This window comes from Carcharhinus amblyrhynchos, chromosome 4, assembly GCF_965287045.1.
Source record: "Carcharhinus amblyrhynchos chromosome 4, sCarAmb.v2.hapA, whole genome shotgun sequence".
In the NCBI taxonomy this organism is placed as follows: domain Eukaryota; kingdom Metazoa; phylum Chordata; class Chondrichthyes; order Carcharhiniformes; family Carcharhinidae; genus Carcharhinus; species Carcharhinus amblyrhynchos.
This window is the reverse complement of record NC_137327.1, coordinates 138,777,454-138,799,401: the sequence shown is the minus strand read 5'-3', so window position 1 is coordinate 138,799,401 and position 21,948 is coordinate 138,777,454. Positions and strand designations below refer to the sequence as shown.

At 43.5% G+C, this 21,948-nt stretch overlaps 1 protein-coding gene across 1 annotated transcript; it reads right to left on the bottom strand.

Annotated features, from left to right (window-relative positions):
* Positions 1–5,063: 5,063 nt before the first annotated feature.
* LOC145342723 (syntaxin-3-like) lies at positions 5,064–6,638 on the bottom strand. Its single transcript, XM_080188281.1, has one exon. It carries the CDS (start codon positions 6,580–6,582, stop codon positions 5,701–5,703), a length of 882 nt encoding a protein of 293 aa, XP_080044407.1. The 5' UTR covers positions 6,583–6,638; the 3' UTR covers positions 5,064–5,700.
* Between the last annotated feature and the right edge of the window lie 15,310 nt (positions 6,639–21,948).

The following is a 21,948-nucleotide window of genomic DNA, read 5'->3' as shown; positions in this document are numbered from 1 at the left end:
CAGTACATTTCTTTATTATCCTGGTCAACCTCAAGCAGAATTTCCCTTCCTCTGTTTTCATAGAATCATAGAATCCCTACAGTGCAAAAGGAGGCCATGCGATCCATCAAATCTGCACCGACCAGATTCCCACCTAGGCCCTATTCCTGCAACTCCACATAGTTACCCTGCTAGTTCCCCTGTCACCAGGGCCAATTTAGCATGGCCAATCCACCTAATCTGTACATCTTTGGATTTAAGGATAGCACAGTGGTTAGCACTGCTGCCTCACAGCACAACTGGGTTCAAATCCCAGCTTGGGTCACTGTCTGTGTGGAGTTTATATGTTCTCCCCATGTCTGCATGGGTTTCCTCCAGGTGCTCCAGTTTTCTCCCAAAGACTGAAAGATGCGCTGGTTAGGTGCATTGACCCTAAGCAGGTGCTGGAGTGTGGCGCTGAGGGGAATTTACAGTACCTGCATTGCACTGTTAATGTAGGCCTTACTTGTGACTAATAAATAAACTTTACTTTTTTCTTTCATTCTAGGAATGCTTCTTTTCATCTTCAAAACACTTCTCACCTCAGCTCCTAGACTTTGCTCAACACTGCCGTTATGCTAATCCGTGCATCACACAATCCATTCTCAGTGTTTAACTTCTTCTGTGTCTTTGCTTGCTGACGTCATCCTCTACAAACTCTTTCAGCTTCTTACGGTGTTTCCTGTCATTGATAGTAAAGGTAAAAGCACAGCGCTGAGGGAGTAGGTTCCGATCCCACTGCTGTGTCTTCCCCAGTGTCAGGGCTTGTGCAGCTACGGCGAGAGGCTCATTATATTACAAGGCCCTACACTACAACACAGATTAGGTAATTGTGGAAGATTTCAACAACAAGAACGGGTATTAATGTGTAGCAGGTTCAAATTAATTTGCATCCCAAGGTACTTCACAGGGACATACAAAAGAAAATATCATCGATCCATATAAGGAGTATACAGTCATATGACTAAAAGCTTGGTCACACAGATAGGCTTTAAGGGGTGTCTTAAAGAAGGAAAGTGAAATAGGCATTTGGAGAGGTTTAGGATAGGAATTCCAGAGTGTAAGACCCAGCCATGGCTGCCAATGATGAGGTGACTAATGCCAAGAGGGCAAAATTAGATGAGTAGAGATTACAGAAGGTGGTGGGGCTAGTGGAGATTGCAGAGATAGAGCAATGGAGAGATTTGAAAACAATGATGAAAATTTAAAAATCAAAGGGGGTGCTAAAAATTGGGAGATAATCAGGGGGATGGGAGAACAGGATTTGGAAAGTGTAAGGATGCCAGGAAAAGAGATTTGGATGACTTTAGGCTGCAGGAGGGTAGAATGTGGGAAATGCTGGAATTGCTTTGGAATAGCCAAGTTTAAAAGTGACAAAGGCACGAATGCGGGATTCAGCAGCAGACAAGCTAAGACAGGCTCAAAGTCAGGAGTGGAAATAAGCGGTCAAAGCGATGGCCCTGATCTGTGGCTGGAAGCTCACCTCAGATTAAAATATAACAGCAAGGTCTTGTTTAATTTCAGACTGTTTCCAAGGACAGGGCAGGAATCGATAGCCCAGGTACGGAGGCAGGGACTGAAAACAATGGCTTCAGTCTTCCCAATATTTCATTGGAGGAAACTTCTGCTTCTCCATTACTGGATGTGCACTCTGATAAGTTAGCAGAGTGGAGGAGTCCAGAGAGATGGTGTGAGGTAGAGCTGGATATCCACTGAGTATATGTCAAAACTAACACTGTGTTTTCAGGTGATGTCACCAAGGGGCCATTGGAGGGGGCACCAGGGGCAACATTACAAGGTCAGGAAGAGAAACCATTGAAAAGGGTGACAATTACTTCGGTAAGGATGGAACTGGGTGAGTGCAGGCCGACCCAGCTGAAAATGGTGGAGAGGTGTTGCAGAAGGATGATATGGTCAGACCATGTCAAAGGCTGCGGATGGGTTGAGATAGATGAGGAAGGATGGTTTTAGAAGCTTTGTGAGCTCTGAAGTTAATGAATGGAAAGTCAGGATCAGTGTGCTCTGGAATTGTCCAATTCACACAAGACTTCACAAAATGTATATGGTCTTTGTGTTTAAAATGAGCTCAGGGTGCTTCACACAAATTCAAATTAAATAATAAGAGGTGATATCTCGGCTGTTGTATTCGTAAAGCCAGTGTCCACACCTTAACAACACAAACTCAAGTTCTACCTCATTTAGTGCATATTGTACAGATGACATTTGGCCATCTAGGTCATGCTCCTACATCAACCTACAATCCTCTTCACCACACCATCAAGTGAGTCCAGAATATTTTGCCTTTAACACATTACTTGGAAGTTCATTCAGTCTATTAACTGTTCCACACTTTATAAATATTTCTGGTCCACAAGTTTTAACATTGAATAATCGTGTAGCAACATACAGACAGAAGCATCTTTAGACTTCATACACTTGATTACTCAGCCCATTGTTAGATTACAGACTTAAACCCAAGGTGACAGGTAGGTCAAATTCTGTTTCTGTTACAAGAAATTCCAAGATTTTTCCTCACTTTTTGGGATCAAATTATTCTTTCATTCTTATTCTAACAACCTTTGGTTAACAATGACCAAATATATCAAATCCCAGTGTTACTGTCCCAGTGAGGGATTTTGGCCATCAAATTTCATGATCCTGTCATTTGACTTTGACTGTAGTAAAGGCTGATTGATCACAACAATGCTTTTCAAGTTACCATTCACTATACAAGAAAAAGTGACTTTTCAGGAACACAACTTGGTAAATTGGCAGATGGCCAGGGATACTCAATTCAAATTCAAGTTGTGATTTCTTGTCACTTATAAACAGCACATGTAGCGAATGCAAAATTACTTGAACTAGAAAGCATCTGGAGTGACTGCTCCTGTCTGCACCATGACTAAAGCAGTTCCAGCTTCATTTACTGGCACTCACACATCCCTCAGCCGAGCTGAAAAATTGCAATGGGAAAAAATTATTGTTTAAAACTAGGAGTTCTCCCGTGGTATTAGCACACATAGAGATCAATTCAGGTAGGTGTTTGATGGCTGGCACAGATAGGATGGACCGAGGGGTCTCTTTTCTATTTTGCAAATCTCTATGTCTCTATGACCACTTTAAAATACGACAAATAATTGGACTGGGATAGCCAGACACTGTTCAGCCACCTTTTTAATACCATATATTTCTGCCTTCATATTTCGATTAAAAATTCCTATGTTCACTTTTAAAGTGAACACTGCCTATGTAAATATACCCCTGGAAACTGCATTATTATGCTGCAGCAGGAATGAGAGTTTACCGTCATTTTCATTGCAATATATAGACAAAAGAATTTATACATGGAAAAGTTGACTTAAGTTTGCACACGTACAAGACTTAAAAGAACATATAATAGGTGTGTAGGTTAGGTGAATTGGTCATAGTAAATGTATGGGATTATAGGGATAGGCTGGGGAGGTGGGCCTGTGTAAAATGATCAGCTGATGCAGACTCGATGGGCCAAACGGCCTCCTTCTGCACTCTCAGGATTCTATAGTTCTATGGTTCACGCTGGGCAGATGAGTATTTGTGCAGTTTTCGTTCCTGCTCCTTTCCTTCCCACTTGATCACATATACCATTCCTCCATCACCTAAAGTAAAAACATCATTTATTTATTAGCCACAAATAAGGCTTCCATTAACACTGCAATGAAGTCACTGTGGAATTCCTCTAGTTGCCACACTCCTGTGCCTGTTCAGGTCAATGCACTTAACCAGCACATCTTTCAGCATGTGGGAGGAGACCAGGGCACCCGGAGGAAGTCTGGGCAGACACAGGGAGAATGTGAAAACTCCACACAAACAGTGACCCAAGCCAGGAATTGAAGCCTGGTGCTGTGAAGCAACAGTGCTAACCACTGTGCTACCGTGCTGCCCCTAAAAGGCCAAGGACAGCAATGAATAGGAACACCATTATCTCCAAATTTCTTTCTAAATCACTGCCATACTTCTGTGGGCACAAATTGATTGCTGCCGTGTTGGAATCTGAGAACTCCCTGCTGAAGGGCTTTGTGAAACTAGAACTACACCTCTTCAGGAAAAAGGTCTCATCATCAACTGCCTTTAAAGTCAACTAGAGATGGACAATAAACGTTAACCTCGCCAGCGATGCCCACATGAATTATAAAACAACTTTCCAGAGCTTCAAGCAGATTTGCAACAATAAATTATAGCAAGTAAGTGGTCCACCAGTGAAAAAGATTGGCAGGATTTAGGATAGTTAGTAGCCATATTTTTCATAAGAACATAAGAAATAGGAGCAGGAGTAGGCCATGTAGCGCTTCGAGCCTGCTCCACCATTCAATAAGATCATGGCTGATCTGAAGTGGATCAGTTCCACTTACCCGCCCTCTCCCCGTAACCCTTAATTCCCTTATCGATCAGAAATCTATCTACCTGTAATTTAAACATATTCAATGAGGTAGCCTCCACCACTTCAATGGGCAGAGAATTCCAGAGATTCACTAACTTAAGAACATAAGAAATAGGAGCAGGAGTAGGCCATCTAGCCCTTCGAGCCTGCCCCGCCATTCAATAAGATCATGGCTGATCTGAAGTGGATCAGTTCCACTTTCCCGCTTTCTCCCCATAACCCTTAATTCCCTTGCCTACCAAAAACCCTCTGTGGGAAGAAGTTCCTCCTCAACTCTGTTCTAAACTGCGGCCACCACGACCCCCCCTTATTTTGAGGCTGTGCCCTCTAGTTCTGGTTTCCTTTCTAAATGGAAAGAATCTCCCTACCTCTACCCTATCTAGCCCCTTCATTATCTTATATGTCTCTATAAGATCCCCCCTCCGCCTTCTGAACTCCAAAGAGTACAGGCCTTTAATCTCTCCTCATAAGCTAACCCCCTCATCTCCGGTATCAGCCCAGTGAACCTTCTTTGCACTCCCTCCAAGGCCAATACATCCTTTTGCAAATAAGGGGACTGAAATTGCACACAGTACTCCAGCTGCAGCCTCACCAGTGCCCTGTACAGTTGCAGCAAGACCTCCCTGCTTTTATATTTTATCCCCCTCGCTATAAAGGCCAACATCCCATTCGCCTTCTTGATCACCTGCTGCACCTGCAGACTGGGTTCTCACCCAAGCTTTCAATGCTTTCCCAGGAGCTTGGAGGGCAAACACCCAAAATGGATGGAAATCATCTTCAAAACAGAATGAAAATTCAATTTTAACTCCAGGAAATTATTAATGGTATAAAAATATCCCATGGACAAGGTGCAAATGTAACATCACAGGTGTAGACTAATTGTTTCTTCTCAACTGTAGTTGTGTTTTTTACACTTGTCTACTGTGGAGAAATCCCCAGATTAATACGAACATGTTCCCACAAACTCCAGCCGCCTGTCCCCCCATAAATACTGAGACATTTTCCTGTGATCCAAAATAAATATTGGCATGTTCTTAGATTCCCTACTGAAAACATTAACACAGTCGCTGGTGTCCATTGAGGAAATACTTCATCCTCAGTATGTACATCGAAGCAGAAATAAATGTGCTGGCAAATAATGCATAGCAATCTGTGGATAAGCAGCTTGCAATCCAGATGGAAGTAAAGGGGAATATCGCAGTCTCTCCAAGAACTTGTAAGTTTCCAAGATCACAGCTTCAAAAACCATGCGCTGCATGATTGATTTAGGATGACAACTTTGCAATGCACGGTGCACAAGCACATAGGCCCAATATTGCTGCTGCTGCTGCAGTAACCCGCGATTTCTTCTGATATTTTGTTGCAGTTTTAACATACTCGTTCGACTGCGAAATGTAGTCAGCCGTTCGTAGTACGTTATACTCAATGCTGTTTAAAACATCTTGCTGCTCGGACACCAGTAGCTCAAGGTGGAGGAAGAGTTCCTGAAGTTCAGCTATCTGAGATTCAAGCACCAGCAGTTGCCTATGGCGCTCCTGGGCCAGAGCGAGATGCTGTTTGGCTTTCAGGATCTCCAGGTCCTGGCCGACAATTTGTGGGGGTGTAAAGTTCTCCACCAAGTGGTCAATATCTTCATCCTGGAGCTGCAAACCCGCCAGCTGAGTCTGTCGGGTGATCTGCTGTTTCAACCTACCAACGTATTCAATCTCCTTAGTATAGTGAGACGATAGGATTTCCTGATAGCGGGCTGTCAGTGCGTTAAACTGGCATTGGCGCATCCTGAATTCGACCGACAGCTGCTCATCGTCCCGTATCTGTGAAAGCTCAGCTTTCATTCCATCCAGTTGTGACTGAATGTGCTTCACCTGCCGAGTAAACTCTTGCTTTGCATCCTTCAGGCATTTCTTTTCCTTGTAAATGCTGTCCTTTGCAGTCCCACAGAGCACCTTTGCTTGCTTTTTCTGTATTAAGTAAACTAGCTTTACCAGTTTGTTGAGGTTTGAGGAAATGGCTGAAACATCATTAAAAAATGGGTCAAATTTGCTGAAACCTGATTCTTCAAACACTGGATTATCGATTCCGCTGAATACATTGTCCACTGAGCTCTCCTCTGCGGTTTTCTTCAGCTCTTCCAGCCTGTCTTTCATTCTGGCAGTGTTGTTTCTGACTCCTTCCAAACTTTCTGCTTAAGTAATAAACTTCCTTGAACGAATCACCTGATTTTGTAGCTGATTGTTTCCGCATCAGTGCCAAATACTTGCGTGTTGGAGCCAACACCCAACCTGAATATTTGTTTACCCTGTATCACATGATGTCCTGATATAAATACACGCTGGGCTGAATCACACAGCCACAAAGTCAATGCATTTACTGAGCTGATAAACACCGTTTGGACTATGAGTTCATAAACTACAATCTATCCTGTTTCCCGAAAAGACTTTGAGCTTTAAGCAAATGAACTAATTTCACTTTTAACACGTTTTTAGAATTAAGATGTTGTAATTACTGATCGGCTTTTTAAAGATTATAATCTGATTGGTGATGGGACTCCAAAGCCTGGAGGGTTGAAAATAGCTGCCTTAGTTTCATATTGCATTTCATATAATCGCTCTCGCAGTTTACTGAAACTTTAATGATATCCTTCAAAGGACTTGCCAATAAGGTCAGGTGAAATAATATGGGGCACATTTTGTGTGTAACAGAAATTCCAGCAGTTACCAGTTGGGCAAAGTGGCTTGCTTCTTGGCTGTAAATTCTACGCATATAGAATCATAAATTTATTCATCAGTGTCACAAATAGGCTGACCTTAACATTGCAATGAAGTTACTGTGAAAATCACCTAGTTGCCACATTCCAGCACCTGTTCTGGTACACTGAGGGAGAATTTACCTAACCAGCACATGGAACGGTTACAGCACTGAAGGGAGGTCATTCAGTCCATCTTGTTCATGCTAGCTCTCTGCAAAAGCAAATCAGCTCAAAGCCCTTCTTCTCTCTTCAGATCCCTATCCAATTTTGCTTTGAAAGCTATGACTAAGTTAACACCTCCACCACACTCTCCAGCAGTGCGCTCCAGATTCTAACCAGTCACTATGGAAAACAGTTGTTTCTTGTGTCACTCTTGGTTCTTTTGCCAGCACTTTAAATTTGTGGTCCTCAACTCTTTCGCCAATGAGAACAATTTGTACTCCGTCCAGATCCTGCATGAATTGAACATCACCATCAGGTCGCTCCTCAATCTTCTATTCTCTACAGAGAATGACCAACTTTTCCAATCTACCTGTCTGACTGAAATCTCTCAATCCTGAGGCCATTCTCATAAATCTTTTCTGTACCTCTCTAAACCCTCTAACATGCTGTGTTCCAGTATGTTATGAACTCTTAGTCAATACTTTTAAAAACCACACAAAGGAGCCACGGAAGATGGTTTCTCATTGCGCACTGAAATTCTCCCCGTCTCAAGAGGGGACAAAAGAAATTTTTCAGACTGATGTTAATCCAATGTCTTTTCCCAATTCAAAAGGGAAGTTTTAATTGGAATGTGCCATCCAGGTGCAAAGGTCTGGATTTTCATTGATTCGGGATGATTTGGAAGCCCTGTCAATACAAAATATTCCAGTAACCACGTATGAAACAAAAGCTGATATACCTACCGACAAACTATTTCTGATATGTTATGAAGGAAGAGGGTCAGATCATATGGAATTAATACGGGAATATTGTCACTTAAAGTATTTTTAAAGTATTATTTTTCAACCTACAACTGACTGGAAAGTTTGCAGTTTGAACTGGGACAGAATGAACTGCTCAAAATGCAAGGCTACATTTCAAGTCAAAGGTGAGAGGTCAAAAAGTTACCCACAGAAGAGTGTGAAGAGGGTCATTTCCTATAATCCAAACACCCAGCAAAGCTTGAAACTGTTTGATGAAGAAACATTAAAATGCAATGTGCTGGATACGGAAATAATGACTGCCACAGGCAGACCCATCCAAAACCTCTTGCAAATACACAATAGGTATAATATTTTAGGTAAGACTGCCTAGCCACTGGAGAAAGATTGTCAGTGATACAGGCGGTGAAATCTTCAGCAGAGGAAACATGCTGAGGTTCACTCTCCACTCCCCCCCGCCCCCCCCACTCCCTCTCTCTGAATCAGCAGAGTGCCCAAGAAACTAGCTCAACCAGAAATGTAAAGAGAAAACAGGAAATGCTGGAACTACTCAGCCGGGCCGGCAGCATTTATAGAGAGAGAAATAGAATTAATGGGGGCCATTCTCCCATCCCGACACGCATGTTTTTTTTGGCACATTGGGATGGGAGAATTGCATGTTGGTCATTGCATGCGTGTCTCTCACAGACAGAGAACAGGCTCTGTCGGGACCGCGCTGGAAACCAACAGGAAGAGAGATAAGTGATTTTAATGTATTTTAAAAGTAGTTTAAATGTCATTATTGGGCCCGGCGTGGAAATTGCTGGGCTTGATAGCATCTCCTACCCTGCCAGGATTATTTCACTCCGGCGGGGTTAAGAGTAACCCCCCACATTTGGGGAACCAGTGGGAGACCCAGCCGGAGGGGGGCAATTGGGTGGCAGGGATTTGGTACCCCTTGGGCGTGGGCACCCTGGCATTGCCAGCCTGTCCCCCAGCACTGCCCAAGAGCAAAATGCCCATGCCCAGGGGGACCTTGGCATTGCCCACCAGCAGTAGCAAGGGGTGGGGCTTATTGTGGGCAACTGGTGGGGGTGGGGGTCCCACTGTCACTTGCATGGGGATCAGTCATGGTTGGAGGGAGGCCAGCGTTGGGGCAGATTGGGGGGGCAGGTAGTCTGCAGGGGGGCGTGGGTCTGTCTCCGGGAGGTGAGGGGGGGGCCAGTGGGGGAGGTCTGCTGAGGTGGGGGAATCGCTACTGCTGGGTGGGGGTGGGCTGGACATCGGGGTGCTCCTGGATGGAGGGATGGTCCGGCCTGGCCCAGGGTGGGCTGGAGGGGCAGTAGTGCGAGGGTCTGGGCTGGCCAGCGATCGAAGACCGGGACTGACATATCGGGGCCACTGTGTATGCACAGAGTTCCAGAACTGTCAGACTCCAGCGCGAATATGCCCCACTCACCCAGCTGTTAATGAGAGTCACAATTATGACCTCAGTTTTGAGTACGGAGATTCGGGTCAGAAGTTGCTGAAAAAACAGTCTGGATTTAAACCAGCTTTCTCACCAACTCAGCACTTTTGGGAGAATCACCCCCAGTGTTGAGTCTGTTCCAGCTCTATCAGAAACCTGCCAGTGAACTGAAGTCTCATAATAAATGCAGCATTTAGTGTGAGTGTGTGAGTGTGTGTGCGTGTGTGTGCGTGTGTGAGTGTGTGTGTGAGTGTGCGTGTGTGTGTGTGTATGGGTGAGTGTGTGTATGTGTGTGTGAGTGTGTGTGTGTGTATGTATGTGTGAGTGTGTGTGTGAATGTGTGTGAGTGTGTGTATGTGTGAGTGTGTGTGAGTGTGTGTGTGAGAGTGTGTGTGTGAGTGTGTGTGTGTGTGCGTGTGTGTGTGCGTGCGTGTGTGCGCGTGCGTGTGTGTGAGTGTGTGTGCGTGTGTGTATGTGTATGTGTGTGAGAGTGTGTGTGTGTGTGTGAGTGTGTGTGTGTGTATGTGTGTGTGAGTGTGTGTGAGTGTGTCATTATTGCTTAATAGTTAAATACATTCTGATTTTAAAAAGGCAAATCCATGTGACCATCAGAAGAGATTGAGGGGAGCCATTTCATCCTTTCTCACCTGGTCACAACAATGTCAAATTAAGGTACTTTTGGTAAACTCACAGTGAAATATATTTGAACAAGGGCCAAAACCAGCTACAAACACAAAGTTAACACCCTTCACAACAATCTGAATTCACTGATAAGAAACACACACACACGCACATACACACCTAAAACATTCTATGCAATGGTTTTTGCCAGTACATTAACATATCCGTAGTTCCTCTGATAATTAAACCCACAATCAGATATAAAAATGCCAGGCCTCAAGTCTTAGTTATCTTGCTGAATACTACCTCACTGGGCAACATTGGCCAACATGATTGTTATGTAAAGTCCAATTTTCAGGAATAAATCAAAAGTATTTCCCGGAAATTGAATGGGCATCCTCATTACTCCAAAGATGTGCGGGTTGGCCATGCTAAATTGTCCCTTAGCGTCTGGAGGATTAGTCAGGGTAAATGGAGTTAGGGGGATAAGGTTTGGGTGGGACTGTGGTCGGTGCAGACCTGATGGGCCAAACAGCCTCCTTCTGTATGATTCTATGATTATAAGGAGTGGTCCTTTCACCAAATGTGGAATATTAATTTGAGGACATCTATTGATGATCAAATGAACATTTTCTACCGAACCATAGATTATACAACATCAAAATTCATTATAAATAAATCAACTTAAACTCAAACCTTCACATTCTTGTGATTCTCATTGGTTGACTTCAAACCTGCTTTAAACTTTGCGAATCCAATACTTAACAATTAATGTGACTTTAATATTTGCAGGACATTTATGCTTTCTTTTGAAATGGTACATCTGGCCAAGTAATATCTAAACCTAGGATTCTTGAATAGAAGAAGAACTAGCTATCTTTTCATTTTGGGATTTATCCAAATCCCACTTGTGAACTCCCATTCCAGTTCTCTTGTGGTGAGAGACCATTTATTTACAAGTTTCACCCGGATCCTTATGAAAACATCTGAGAAATTACACTCTTTTTAAGAAATAGTTGTAAGAAATCTATCAAGGAGAAGGTGATAATTCTAGTTGATTTAAATCCTTCATTTGAAGGTCAGATTGGGCATCTAATCTAGTTATTGTCCTAGGATCTATCTCCCTCTGACTGAAATTGAGGGAAATTAAACAGAAGGCACATTGGATCTTGATTAGAATTCAGTTCTGGTCACCCTATTATGGAAAGGCTATTATTAAACTAGAAAGAGTGCAGAAAAGATTTATTAGGATTCTACCAGGACTTGATGGTTTGAGTTATAAGGGGAAGCTGGATAGACTGGGACTTTTTTCTCTGGAGCGTAGGAGGCTGAGGGGTGATCTTAACAAGGTCTATAAAATAATGAGGGGCACAGATCAGCTAGATAGTCAATATGTTTTCCCAAAGGTAGGGGAGTCTAAAACTAGAGGGCATAGGTTTAAGGTAAGAGGGGAGAGATACAAAAATTGTCCAGAGGGGGAAATTTTTTCACACAGAGGGCGGTGAGTGTCTGGAACGAGCTGCCAGAGGCAGTAGTAGAGGTGGGTACAATTTTGTATTTTAAAAAGCATTTAGACAGTTACATGGGTAAAATGGGTATAGAGGGATATGGGCCAAATGCGGGCAATTGAGATTAGCTTAGAGGTTTAAAAAGAAGGCGGCATGGACAAATTGGGCTGAAGCGCCTGTTTCCATGCTGTAAACCTCTATGACTCTATAACTCAAATATTAATAAAATTTGTAATACTCCACAGCAAACTTATCAACATTCACATCCCCGTACACAGTGGCTTGGATCTTCTGTGGAGCAGCAGGCATTGTCAGACTGCCTCTAAACTGGAACATTTCCCCAACGTGACACTAATCTGCATTGCTTCCAGGATTTCCTGAGCTTGGCTTCTCTGAGAATACAACGTACATTGCGGAACTCTGTCAAAGGGGAATAGAATCAGGGTAACGCCAGACACATACCCTTGTTACAGCAATAACTATTGTTTGGTAAGTTTAAATGTCCAGTCTTTGGAGGTTAATGAATGGGTGACTGGATGAATGAGTCAATAGGTTGGGTAGTTAAGTGGAGATGTGGGTAGATGGGTAGGCAGGTGGGTAGGGTGGCTGAGTGGTAACTGAGTGAGATGGTAAGTGGATGAGGTGGTGTTGGATATCCTCCCAGCACAAAGACTACTGGGATATCTGTAGGTTAAGGTAATCTCATTGTAGGAGATGGGAGAATGTCCAGTGATGGCTATGAACAATGATGGGTGCTTTACTGGTTACATTGCTTTAACTGATCAGACATTTTTTATGACCTCAGAACATCCTGAAGCATTTTACACCCAATTAAATACTTTTTGATATGTGGTTGCTGTTGGAACGAAGGAAAGGTGTCAGCCAATTTACCCATATCACGGTCCTACAGATAGTTTAGTGATGCTGGCTGAGGGATAAATATTGACCAGGCCAACAAGGAGAACTCCCCAGCTCTTCTTTGAATAGTAACATGGGAGGAGCCACCACCTCAGTTTAACATCCATAAGACGCGATACAGAACATCACTATCTAAAAATGGGGAACGACAGCAGGGAAACTGATACAGCTTGCCCCAATTCTGTGCCCAACTACATTACAGTGATTTTACACTGAGGGGGAACCTGGGGATGTCATTCCCTTAGTGAAAATAACATTAATAAAAACTACATTTCATCTGTTCATGTCTATTTCCTTGCTGCATTGAAATTTCTCCAAAAATGGCCACATCAAATATGACCTAGAATTTTCTTTTAGTGTAAACTGTGCAAATATTCACATTACCTGTGTCATATATTAAGCTGGTGTTAAAAACATATGATTTTTACTTTTAGTTGAGGATTCCAAGAATACAAGTACAAAAGCCAGGTAGTCGGGTAATAATTGGGTTGTCAGTGGGGTGGGGTGAGGGGGATGGTTGCAGGCACAGTTGGGGGCGATCATGGAGGTAGTCAGATGATGAAAAGTGGTTCGGTCAGTGAATAGTTTAGAGTGCAGGGTGAGTGTATGGGTGGCCAGTTGTGCAGTTACCCAGACGGTAGACTAAGTTTTAATGTTTAACATTTCCTGCCTAACTATACAGGTGAGTACATCAGAAACTTCCAAAGTCCTTGACTTCAACTCAGAATCAGAGTCCTGGGGAACAGGGGAATTACCCAACAGAAGCTGACACTTCCTGTAAATTTCCCACAGAGGTGTGAGCATCAGGACTTTCACAGATTTCCAACACATATCTCAATTGTGCATCTGGTCCCCAACAATACAGAAACTAGAAAATCTGGACCATTAAATACTCACTCAAACTGAAGCATTAGTAGATCAAAATCTGAATAGAATAATATGGAATGTCCAAATACTAAAATTCTTGGCTTAGTGCATATCTCTATTATAGCTTTCAGATCAAAACCATATGGTTGAATCAACCATCCTCTCTCTAAAAAGGCACAACGAGCCAAGTGCCAAGCCACTGCAGAAAAGTTGAAGATATAAAACGAGACCAATCACCCAGCATTGACTTTGGTACTAGAAATTATTACAGCTCCAGCCTGCCAAGCCTGCAGAGTCCTCCTCGCCAACACCTGGGAATTTGTACCATACTCACAGAAATCAAGCCTTGTCCCAGACAGTACTATCACCATCCCTGGGGTATATCCCATTCCAGGATGTACCCCAGGATAAAGCCACAGCACAGTGTTAAACAGTCAGGAGGGTGTTGCCATGGAAATCCCCAACATTGACTCTGGACCCAAAAAGCCTCAAGGAATCAGACCAAACATTCCTGAAAATTACCACCTACCACCTTCCCTCAACTGATGAACCAGAACTCCTCAATGTTGAACATCACTAGGAAGAAACACTGACAGTAACAAGGTCACTGAATGTTCCCTTGTTGGAGAACATCAATGCACATTACCAAGACTGGTTTGATAACTCCACTACTGATTGAGCTGCTCAGGTCGAGGCTACAATGGGCCTTTGACAGGTGGTGAGGAAACCAACAACGGGAAAAACTATCTCGGCATTACCCTCAGCAATCGACCTGTTACAGATACAACACTCACTATGATAGTATTGTCTCACCACCTCTGGTGGGTCTGTCCTACTGGTGGGACACAACATATCCAGGGATGCTAATGCAAGGGTCTAGTTCATTCTCTGTCAAGTATGATTATGCCTGGCTGTTGCGTGTGAAGATGAAGTCCAGTCTTCACATTAAAGACAGTGAAGAAATTAGGATGGCATGGTGGCACAGTGGTTAGCTCTGCTGCCTCACAGTGCTAGGGACCTGGGTTTGATTCCCGGCTTGGGTCACTGTCTGTGTGGAATTTGCATATTCTCCGATGTCTGTGTGTGTTTTCTCCGAATGCTCTGGTTTCCTCCCACAGTCTAAAAGACGTGCTGGTTGGGTGCATTGACCCGAACAGGTGCCGGAATGTGACGACTACGGAAATTTCACAGTAACTTAATTGCAGTGTTAATGTAAGCCTTACTTGTGACTAATAAATATACTTTACTTTTTACTTACATGAAGATAGCATTCATCATGTTGTATGGTACTGAATGGAATAGATTCAGAACAGAGCTAGTAGCTATAAGCTTGGCATTCCTAAGGTGCTGTGGACCATTAGCAGCAGTAGAACTGTACTCAACCACAATCTGTAACGTTATGGTCCAGTATATCTCTCATTATACCATTACCACCAAGCCGTCAGGAGACCAGGCTAAAAGCAGCACCAGGTGTTTGTAAAAATGACTACTTGCACGTCAAATAACATAATCAACAGGTAATAGACAGAGATAAGCAATTTCACAACCAACGGATCAGATCACCAAGGGTCTAGGACAAATTAACTAAATTTTGCCAATCTGCTACATCCAGCAGACATGGTGGTGAATAATTAAACATTCTCACTGGAGGAGTAGACACAACAAATACCCCCATCCCTAATTATGGGGAAATCTAGCATCAGTGCAAAAGGTAAGAAATATTTACAGCCAGCTTCAGCCTGAAGTGCAAAGTGAATGATCCAGCTCGGCCCCCATGGAGGTCCCCAACATCACAAATGTCAGCCATCAGACAATTTAATTCACTCCACTCGACACCAAGGAGTGGCTGAAGGCACCGAATATTGCAAAGGCCATGACTATATTCTAGCAATAGTGCTGAACACTTTAAGCGGCTCCTGAATTTGCCGTTTCCTTAGCCAAGCTCTTCCAGTACAGTTACAACACTGGCATCGACCCGACAATGTGGAAAATTGTCCAGGTGTGTCTAGCTCACAAAAAGGAGAAATCCAACCCAACCAATTCACATCCCATCAATCTGCTCTTAATCATCAGTGAAGTGATGGAAGGGGCCACTAAGAGTGCTATTAAACAGCATTCATTTAACAATAACCTGCTCACTGCTGCTCAGATTAGGTTCTGCCAGGATCACTCAGTGCCTGACCCCATTACAGGCTTAGTCCAAACATGGACACCAGAGCAGAACTCAAGAGATGAAATGAGAGCAACTGCCCTTGATATTTTACTGAGAATGGCAGCAAGGACCCCCAGCAAAATTGTAAATTTCCATTGAAAGAGTGACTGGCTGACATGTCAATAATAAGATTCACTGTGTTGGCCAATGCATTTGAGGACTAGCACGACTAAAAGCAAGGAGGGGATTTTATAGCAAATAAATTATATTTACCCTACAAACAGAGTCTATTTAAAAAATGTATCCACAAACCACAGCAAACACTCATGTCTGAAACTACAATACATCTCCCAGTGAAAGCACATTTCTTTTTCCAGCTCTGGCTGTAAGAGTTAGTAAGAAATCTCAGAATACCAGGTTAAAGTCCAACAGGTTTATTTGGTAGCACAAGCCACTAGCCTTCAAAGTGCTGCCCCTTCATCAGGTGAGTGGGATTTCTGGTCACAAACAGGGCATATAAAGACACAAACTCAATTTACAAAATAATGGTTGGCATGTGAATCTTTACAGGTAATCAAATCTTAAATTTACAGACAATATGAATGGAGATAGGGTTAAGCACAGGTTAAAGAGATATGTATTGTCTCCAGACAGGACAGTTAGGGAGATTTTGCAAGCCTAGGTGAGTCGTGGGGGTTATAGATAGCATGACATGAACTCGAGATCTCATTTGAGGCCGTCCTCATGCACGCGGAACTTGGCTATCAGTCTCTGCTCACTTACTCTGGTGTGTTTGAAGGCCACCTTGGAGAATGCTTAATGAAGGTCAGTGACTGCTGAAGTGTTCCCCAACAGGAAGAGAACACTCTTGCCTGGTGATTGTAAAGCAGTGTTCATTCATCCGTTGTCATAGCGTCCTTTCCTGCAGCGAATCAGATTGACAATGTTGGCCGAGTTGCAAGTGTATGTACATGCACCTGGTGGATGGTGTTCTCACGTGAGATGATGGCAACCATGTCGATGATCCGGCATGTCTTGCAGAGGTTGCTGTGTCATAGAACATAGAACATTACAGCGCAGTACAGGCCCTTCGGCCCTCGATGTTGCACCAGTGGAACCAATCTAATGACCCTCTAACCTAAACTATTCCAATGTTATCCATATGCCTATCCACTGACCATTTGAATGCCCTTAAAGTTGGCGAGTCCACAACTGCTGCAGGCAGGGCATTCCACGCCCTTACTATGCTCTGAGTAAAGAACCTACCTCTGACATCCATCCTTTAATTACCACCCCTTAATTTAAAGCTATGTCCCCTCGTGTTAGCCATCACCATCCGAGGTAAAAGGCTCTCACTGTCCACCCTATCTAACCCTCTGATCATCTTGTATGCCTCAATTACAGGGTTGCATGGTTTCGTGGTCACTGTTCTTCTGAAGGCTGGGTAGTTTGCTGCAAACAATGGTCTGTTTGAGGTTATGCAGTTGTTTGAAGGCAAGAAGTGGGGTCATGGGGATGGCCTTGGCGAGATGCTCGTCATTGTCAGTGACATGTTGAAGGCTCTGGAGAAGATGTTGTAGCTTCTTCGTTCCAGGGAAGTACTGGACGATGAAGGAGTAAGACTGTCAGAAACACTATAAGAGTTAGCCATGGCTCAGTTGGAAGCCTCAGAGAAAATTATGGATTTATGTCACACATCAGAGGCCTGAGCACCAAAATCAAGGCTGAGGTTCCACTGCAGCTCTGGGGGAGTGCTGCACTGACAGAGGTGCTGTCTTTCAGGTGAGACTTTAAACCACTTGTCAAGCTGGACATTCTAAATTCCAATGAGTTTACTCAGTCTCTCCTTATAAGCCAACCCTCCCAACTCCAGAATCAACTTAGTAAATCTCTTCTGTACCCCCTCCAGTGCCAGTATATCCTTTCTCAAGTAAGGAGACCAAAGCCAAATCTCTGTGAGTTTCTCTGGATGCTCCGGTTTCCTCCCACAGTACAAAGATGTGCAGTTTAGATGAATTCTAAATTCTAAATGTTGCTAAATTCTCCCTCAGTGTACCCAAACAGGTGCCAGAGTGGGCCGACTAGGGGATTTCCACAGTTACTTCATTGCAGAGTTAATGTAAGCCTACTTGTGACTAATAAATAAAAAAAGTGCCTAACTTCATTTTGCATGAGTCCATGCACTTCTGGGCATGCCCACCTGAACAATCCCAACGCATTAGTTTGAAAAACATTTGAGAAGTTATCTTTCATGACCTGGCCAATATTCATTCCACAATTAACATCTCAATAAAAAATTCTGACTAGGAATGCTGGTGTTATTGCCTGTAGCCATAAACTGGACCTTAGGGCAGAATTTTACCTTGTTCGGGTTCACTGAGGGAGAATTTAGCACGGCTAATTCATTAAACTGCACATCTTTGCACTGTGGGAGGAAACTGGAGCATCCAGAGGAAACCCACGGAGATATGGCTTTGGTCTCCTTACTTGAGAAAGGATAGGAAAGGTAGGATTCGAGAGCCGTGGATAACCAGGGAAATTGAGGTTCTGATCAAAAAGAAAAGAGAGGCGTACGTTAGGTCCTGGCAACTAAAAACAGACAGAGCACTAGAGGAATACAGAGAAAGTAGGAAAGAACTCAAACGGGAAGTTAGAAGGGCAAAAAGGGGTCATGAAATGTTCTCGGCAGACAGGATTAAGGAGAATCCTAAAGCATTTTATTCATATGTTAGGAACAAAAGAATTGTCAGGGAAAAAAATCGGACCTCTCAGGGACAAAGGAGGGGAATTATGCTTAGAGCCCAAGGAGGTAGGTGAGATCCTAAATGAATACTTTGCATCAGTATTCACAAAGGAGAGGGACTTGTTGACTGGGAGTGTCTCAGGGGGAGGTGTTGACCCGATAGAGAAAATCTCCATTACAAGGGAGGAAGTGTTAGGTTTTTTAGGGAACATTAAAACTGACAAATCCCCAGGGCCTGATGGCATCTATCCGAGACTGCTCAAGGAGACAAGAGATGAAATTGCTGGGCCTCTGACAGAAATCTTTGTCTCTTCATTGGACACAGGTGAGGTCCCAGAGGACTGGAGGATAGCGAATGTGGTACCATTATTTAAGAAGGGTAGCAGGGATAACCCAGGTAATTATAAGTCGGTGAGCTTGACATCCGTGATAGGGAAATTGCTGGAGAGGATTCTTAGAGATAGGATGTGTACGCATTTAGAATGGAATAACCTCATTAGTGATAGACATCATGGTTTTGTAAGAGGGAGGTCATGTCTCACAAATTTGGTGGAGTTTTCTGAGGAGGTGACAAAAATGGTTGACGAGGGAAGGGCCATGGATGTCATCTATATGGATTTTAGTAAAGCGTTTGACAAAGTCCCTCATGGCGGGTTGGTTAAGAAAGTTAAGGCTTATGGGATAAAAGGAGAGGTGGCTAGATAGAGAACTGGCTTGGCCACAGGACACAGAGGGTAGCAGTCGAAGGGTCTTTTTCCGGGGGGAGGTCTGTGACCAGTGATGTTCTGCAGGGCTCTGTACTGAGACCTCTGCTATTTGTGATATATATAAATGATTTGGAAGAAGGTGTAACTGGTGTGATCAGTAAGTTTGCGGATGACACGAAGATGGCTGGACTTATGGATAGCGACGAACATTGTCGGTGAATACAGCAGGATATAGATAGGCTGGAAAATTGGGCGGAGAAATGGAAGATGGAATTTAATCCAGATAAATGCAAAGTGATGCATTTTGGTAGGACTAATGTAGGGGGGAGCTATACAATAAATGGCAGAACCATCAAAAGTATAGATGCACAGAGGGACCTGGGTGCGCAAGTCCACAGATCCTTGAAGGTGGCAGCACAGGTGGAGAAGGTGGTGAAGAAGGCATATGGCATGCTTCCTTTACATTGGCGTCTGATGTTACAGCTGTATAGAACATTAGTTAGGCCACATTTGGAGTACTGCATCCAGTTCTGGTCACCACGCTACCAGAAGGATGTGGAGGCTTTGGAGAGAGTACAGAGAAGGTTTACCAGGATGTTGCCTGGTATGGAGGGTCTTAGCTATGACAAGAGATTGGGTAAACTGGGGTTGTTCTCCCTGAAAAGATGGAGAATGAGGGGAGACCTAATAGAGGTGTATAAAATTATGAAGGGTATGGATAGGGTGAACAGTGGGAAGCTTTTTCCCAGGTCGGAGGTGACAAACACAAGGGGTCACAGGTTCAAGATGAGGGGATGGTGAGGTTTAACTCAGATGTCAGAGGGACGTATTTTACACAGAGGGTGGGGGCCTGGAATGCATTGCCAAGCAAGGTGGTGGAGGCGGACACGCTGGGATCGTTTAAGACTTATCTGGATAGTCACATGAGCAGACTAGGAATGGAGGGATACAGAAGAATGGTCTAGTTGGACCAATGAGTGGCGCAGGCTGGGAGGGCCGAAGGGCCTGTTTCCTGTGCTGTACTGTTCTTTGTTCTCTGATAAGCTGGCACCGGAGGGGGTACAGAACATAAGAACATAAGAAATAGGAGCAGGAGTAGGCTAACTAGCCCTTCGAGCCTGCCCCGCCATTCAATAAGATCATGGCTGATCTGTCGTGGCTCAGTTCCACATTCCCGCCCCCCAGAGTTGGGAGGGTTGGCTAATGAGGAGAGACTGGTAGCATCCTAGTAAATCTTTTCTGCACTCTTTCTAGTTTAATAATATCTTTTCTATAATAGGGTGACCAGAATTGCACACAGCATTCCAAGTGTGGCCTTACTAATGTTTTGTAAAACTTCAACAAGACGTCCCAACTCTTGTATTCAATGTTCTGACCAATGAAACCAAGCATGCTGAATGCCTTCTTCACCACTCTGTCCACCTGTGATTCCACTTTCAAGGAGCTATGAACCTGTACCCCTAGATCTCTTTGTTCTATAACTCTCCCCAACGCCTACCATGATCTGAGTAAGTCCTGCCCTGGTTCAATCTACCAAAACGCATCACCTCACATTTATCTAAATTAAACTCCATCTGCCATTCATCAGCCCACTGGCCTAACTGATCAAAATCCCGTTGCAATCCGAGATAATCTTTTTCACTGTCCACTATGCCACCAATCTTGGTGTTATCTGCAAACTTCGTAACCATGCTTCCTATATTCTCATTCAAATTATTACTATAAATGACAAAGTGGACCCAGCACTGAATGTAACCATTGCGCGTAAAATTTATTCATTTATGAGAAATGGGCGTCACTGGCTATCTCCCATTTATTGCCCATCCCTAGTTGCCCAAGGGCAATTGAGGGTCAACCACATTGCTGTGGTTCTGGAGTTACACATAGGCCAGATTCAGTAAAGACAGCAGATTTCCTTCCCTAAAGGACATAAAGAATGAGATGCATTTTTCCGACAATTGTCAATGCTTTCATGGTCATCAGTAGATTCTTAATTCCAGATTTTTTTTCATTGAATTCAAATTCCACAATCAGCAGTGGTGGGATTTGAACCTGGGTCCCCAGAACATTAGCTGAGTTTCTGAATCAATAGCTTCGTGATAATTTAGGCCATCATCTCCCCATAATTACATCTTTATAAAGCCTAATTCTTACATCTAAAAATGCAATATCCATTTCTGAACCTACGTATTTATACATTGATAGAAGTCAAACACTGTACATCAGCATTCCAATATCACTATATAAAAACTCAAGTGCTTTCTGAAAAAGTAAATCATTGTGTAAACATTACGAAAGTACATTTAAAATTCCAGTATCTACATACAAATTCCAAACATGCAACCAATCTTAGAATTCAGAATTACCAGGCTTATCATATTGAAGAATCTTACTTTTGTGATTATAGATATAACTGTCCAAACACCTAAATATGAATCTCGAGACGCTTGGAAGATTAAAACTCTTATGTGATGCCTCAAAATGGCTATGGATTTGCTCAAAACACTATCACAATTTACAGCAGTGAAGCAGTAGGGGTGGCACGGTGACACTGCTGCCTCACAGCACCAGGGACCCAGCTTCGATTCCAGCCTTGGGTGACTGTCAGTGTGGAGTTGGCACATTCTACCTGTGTCTACATGGGTTTCCTCCAGGGTGCTCTGGTTTCCTCCCACAGTCCAAAGGAATGCAGGGTAGGTGGATTGGCCATGGATTTCCCCTTAAAGCGCCAAGGTGTATCGCCATGGTAAATCTGAGAGGTTACAGGGATAGGGTGAGATGCTCTGTCAGAGCGTCAGTGCAGACTTGATGGGCTGAATGGCCTTTTCTGCACCATAGGAATTGTATGATCCTGAAATTAAACAGTTAGATAAAAGGG

Bases quoted from the DNA above. Each gene is read 5' to 3' on its own strand.
- LOC145342723 (XM_080188281.1), bottom strand. From the start codon at position 6,582: ATGAAAGACAGGCTGGAAGAGCTGAAGAAAACCGCAGAGGAGAGCTCA.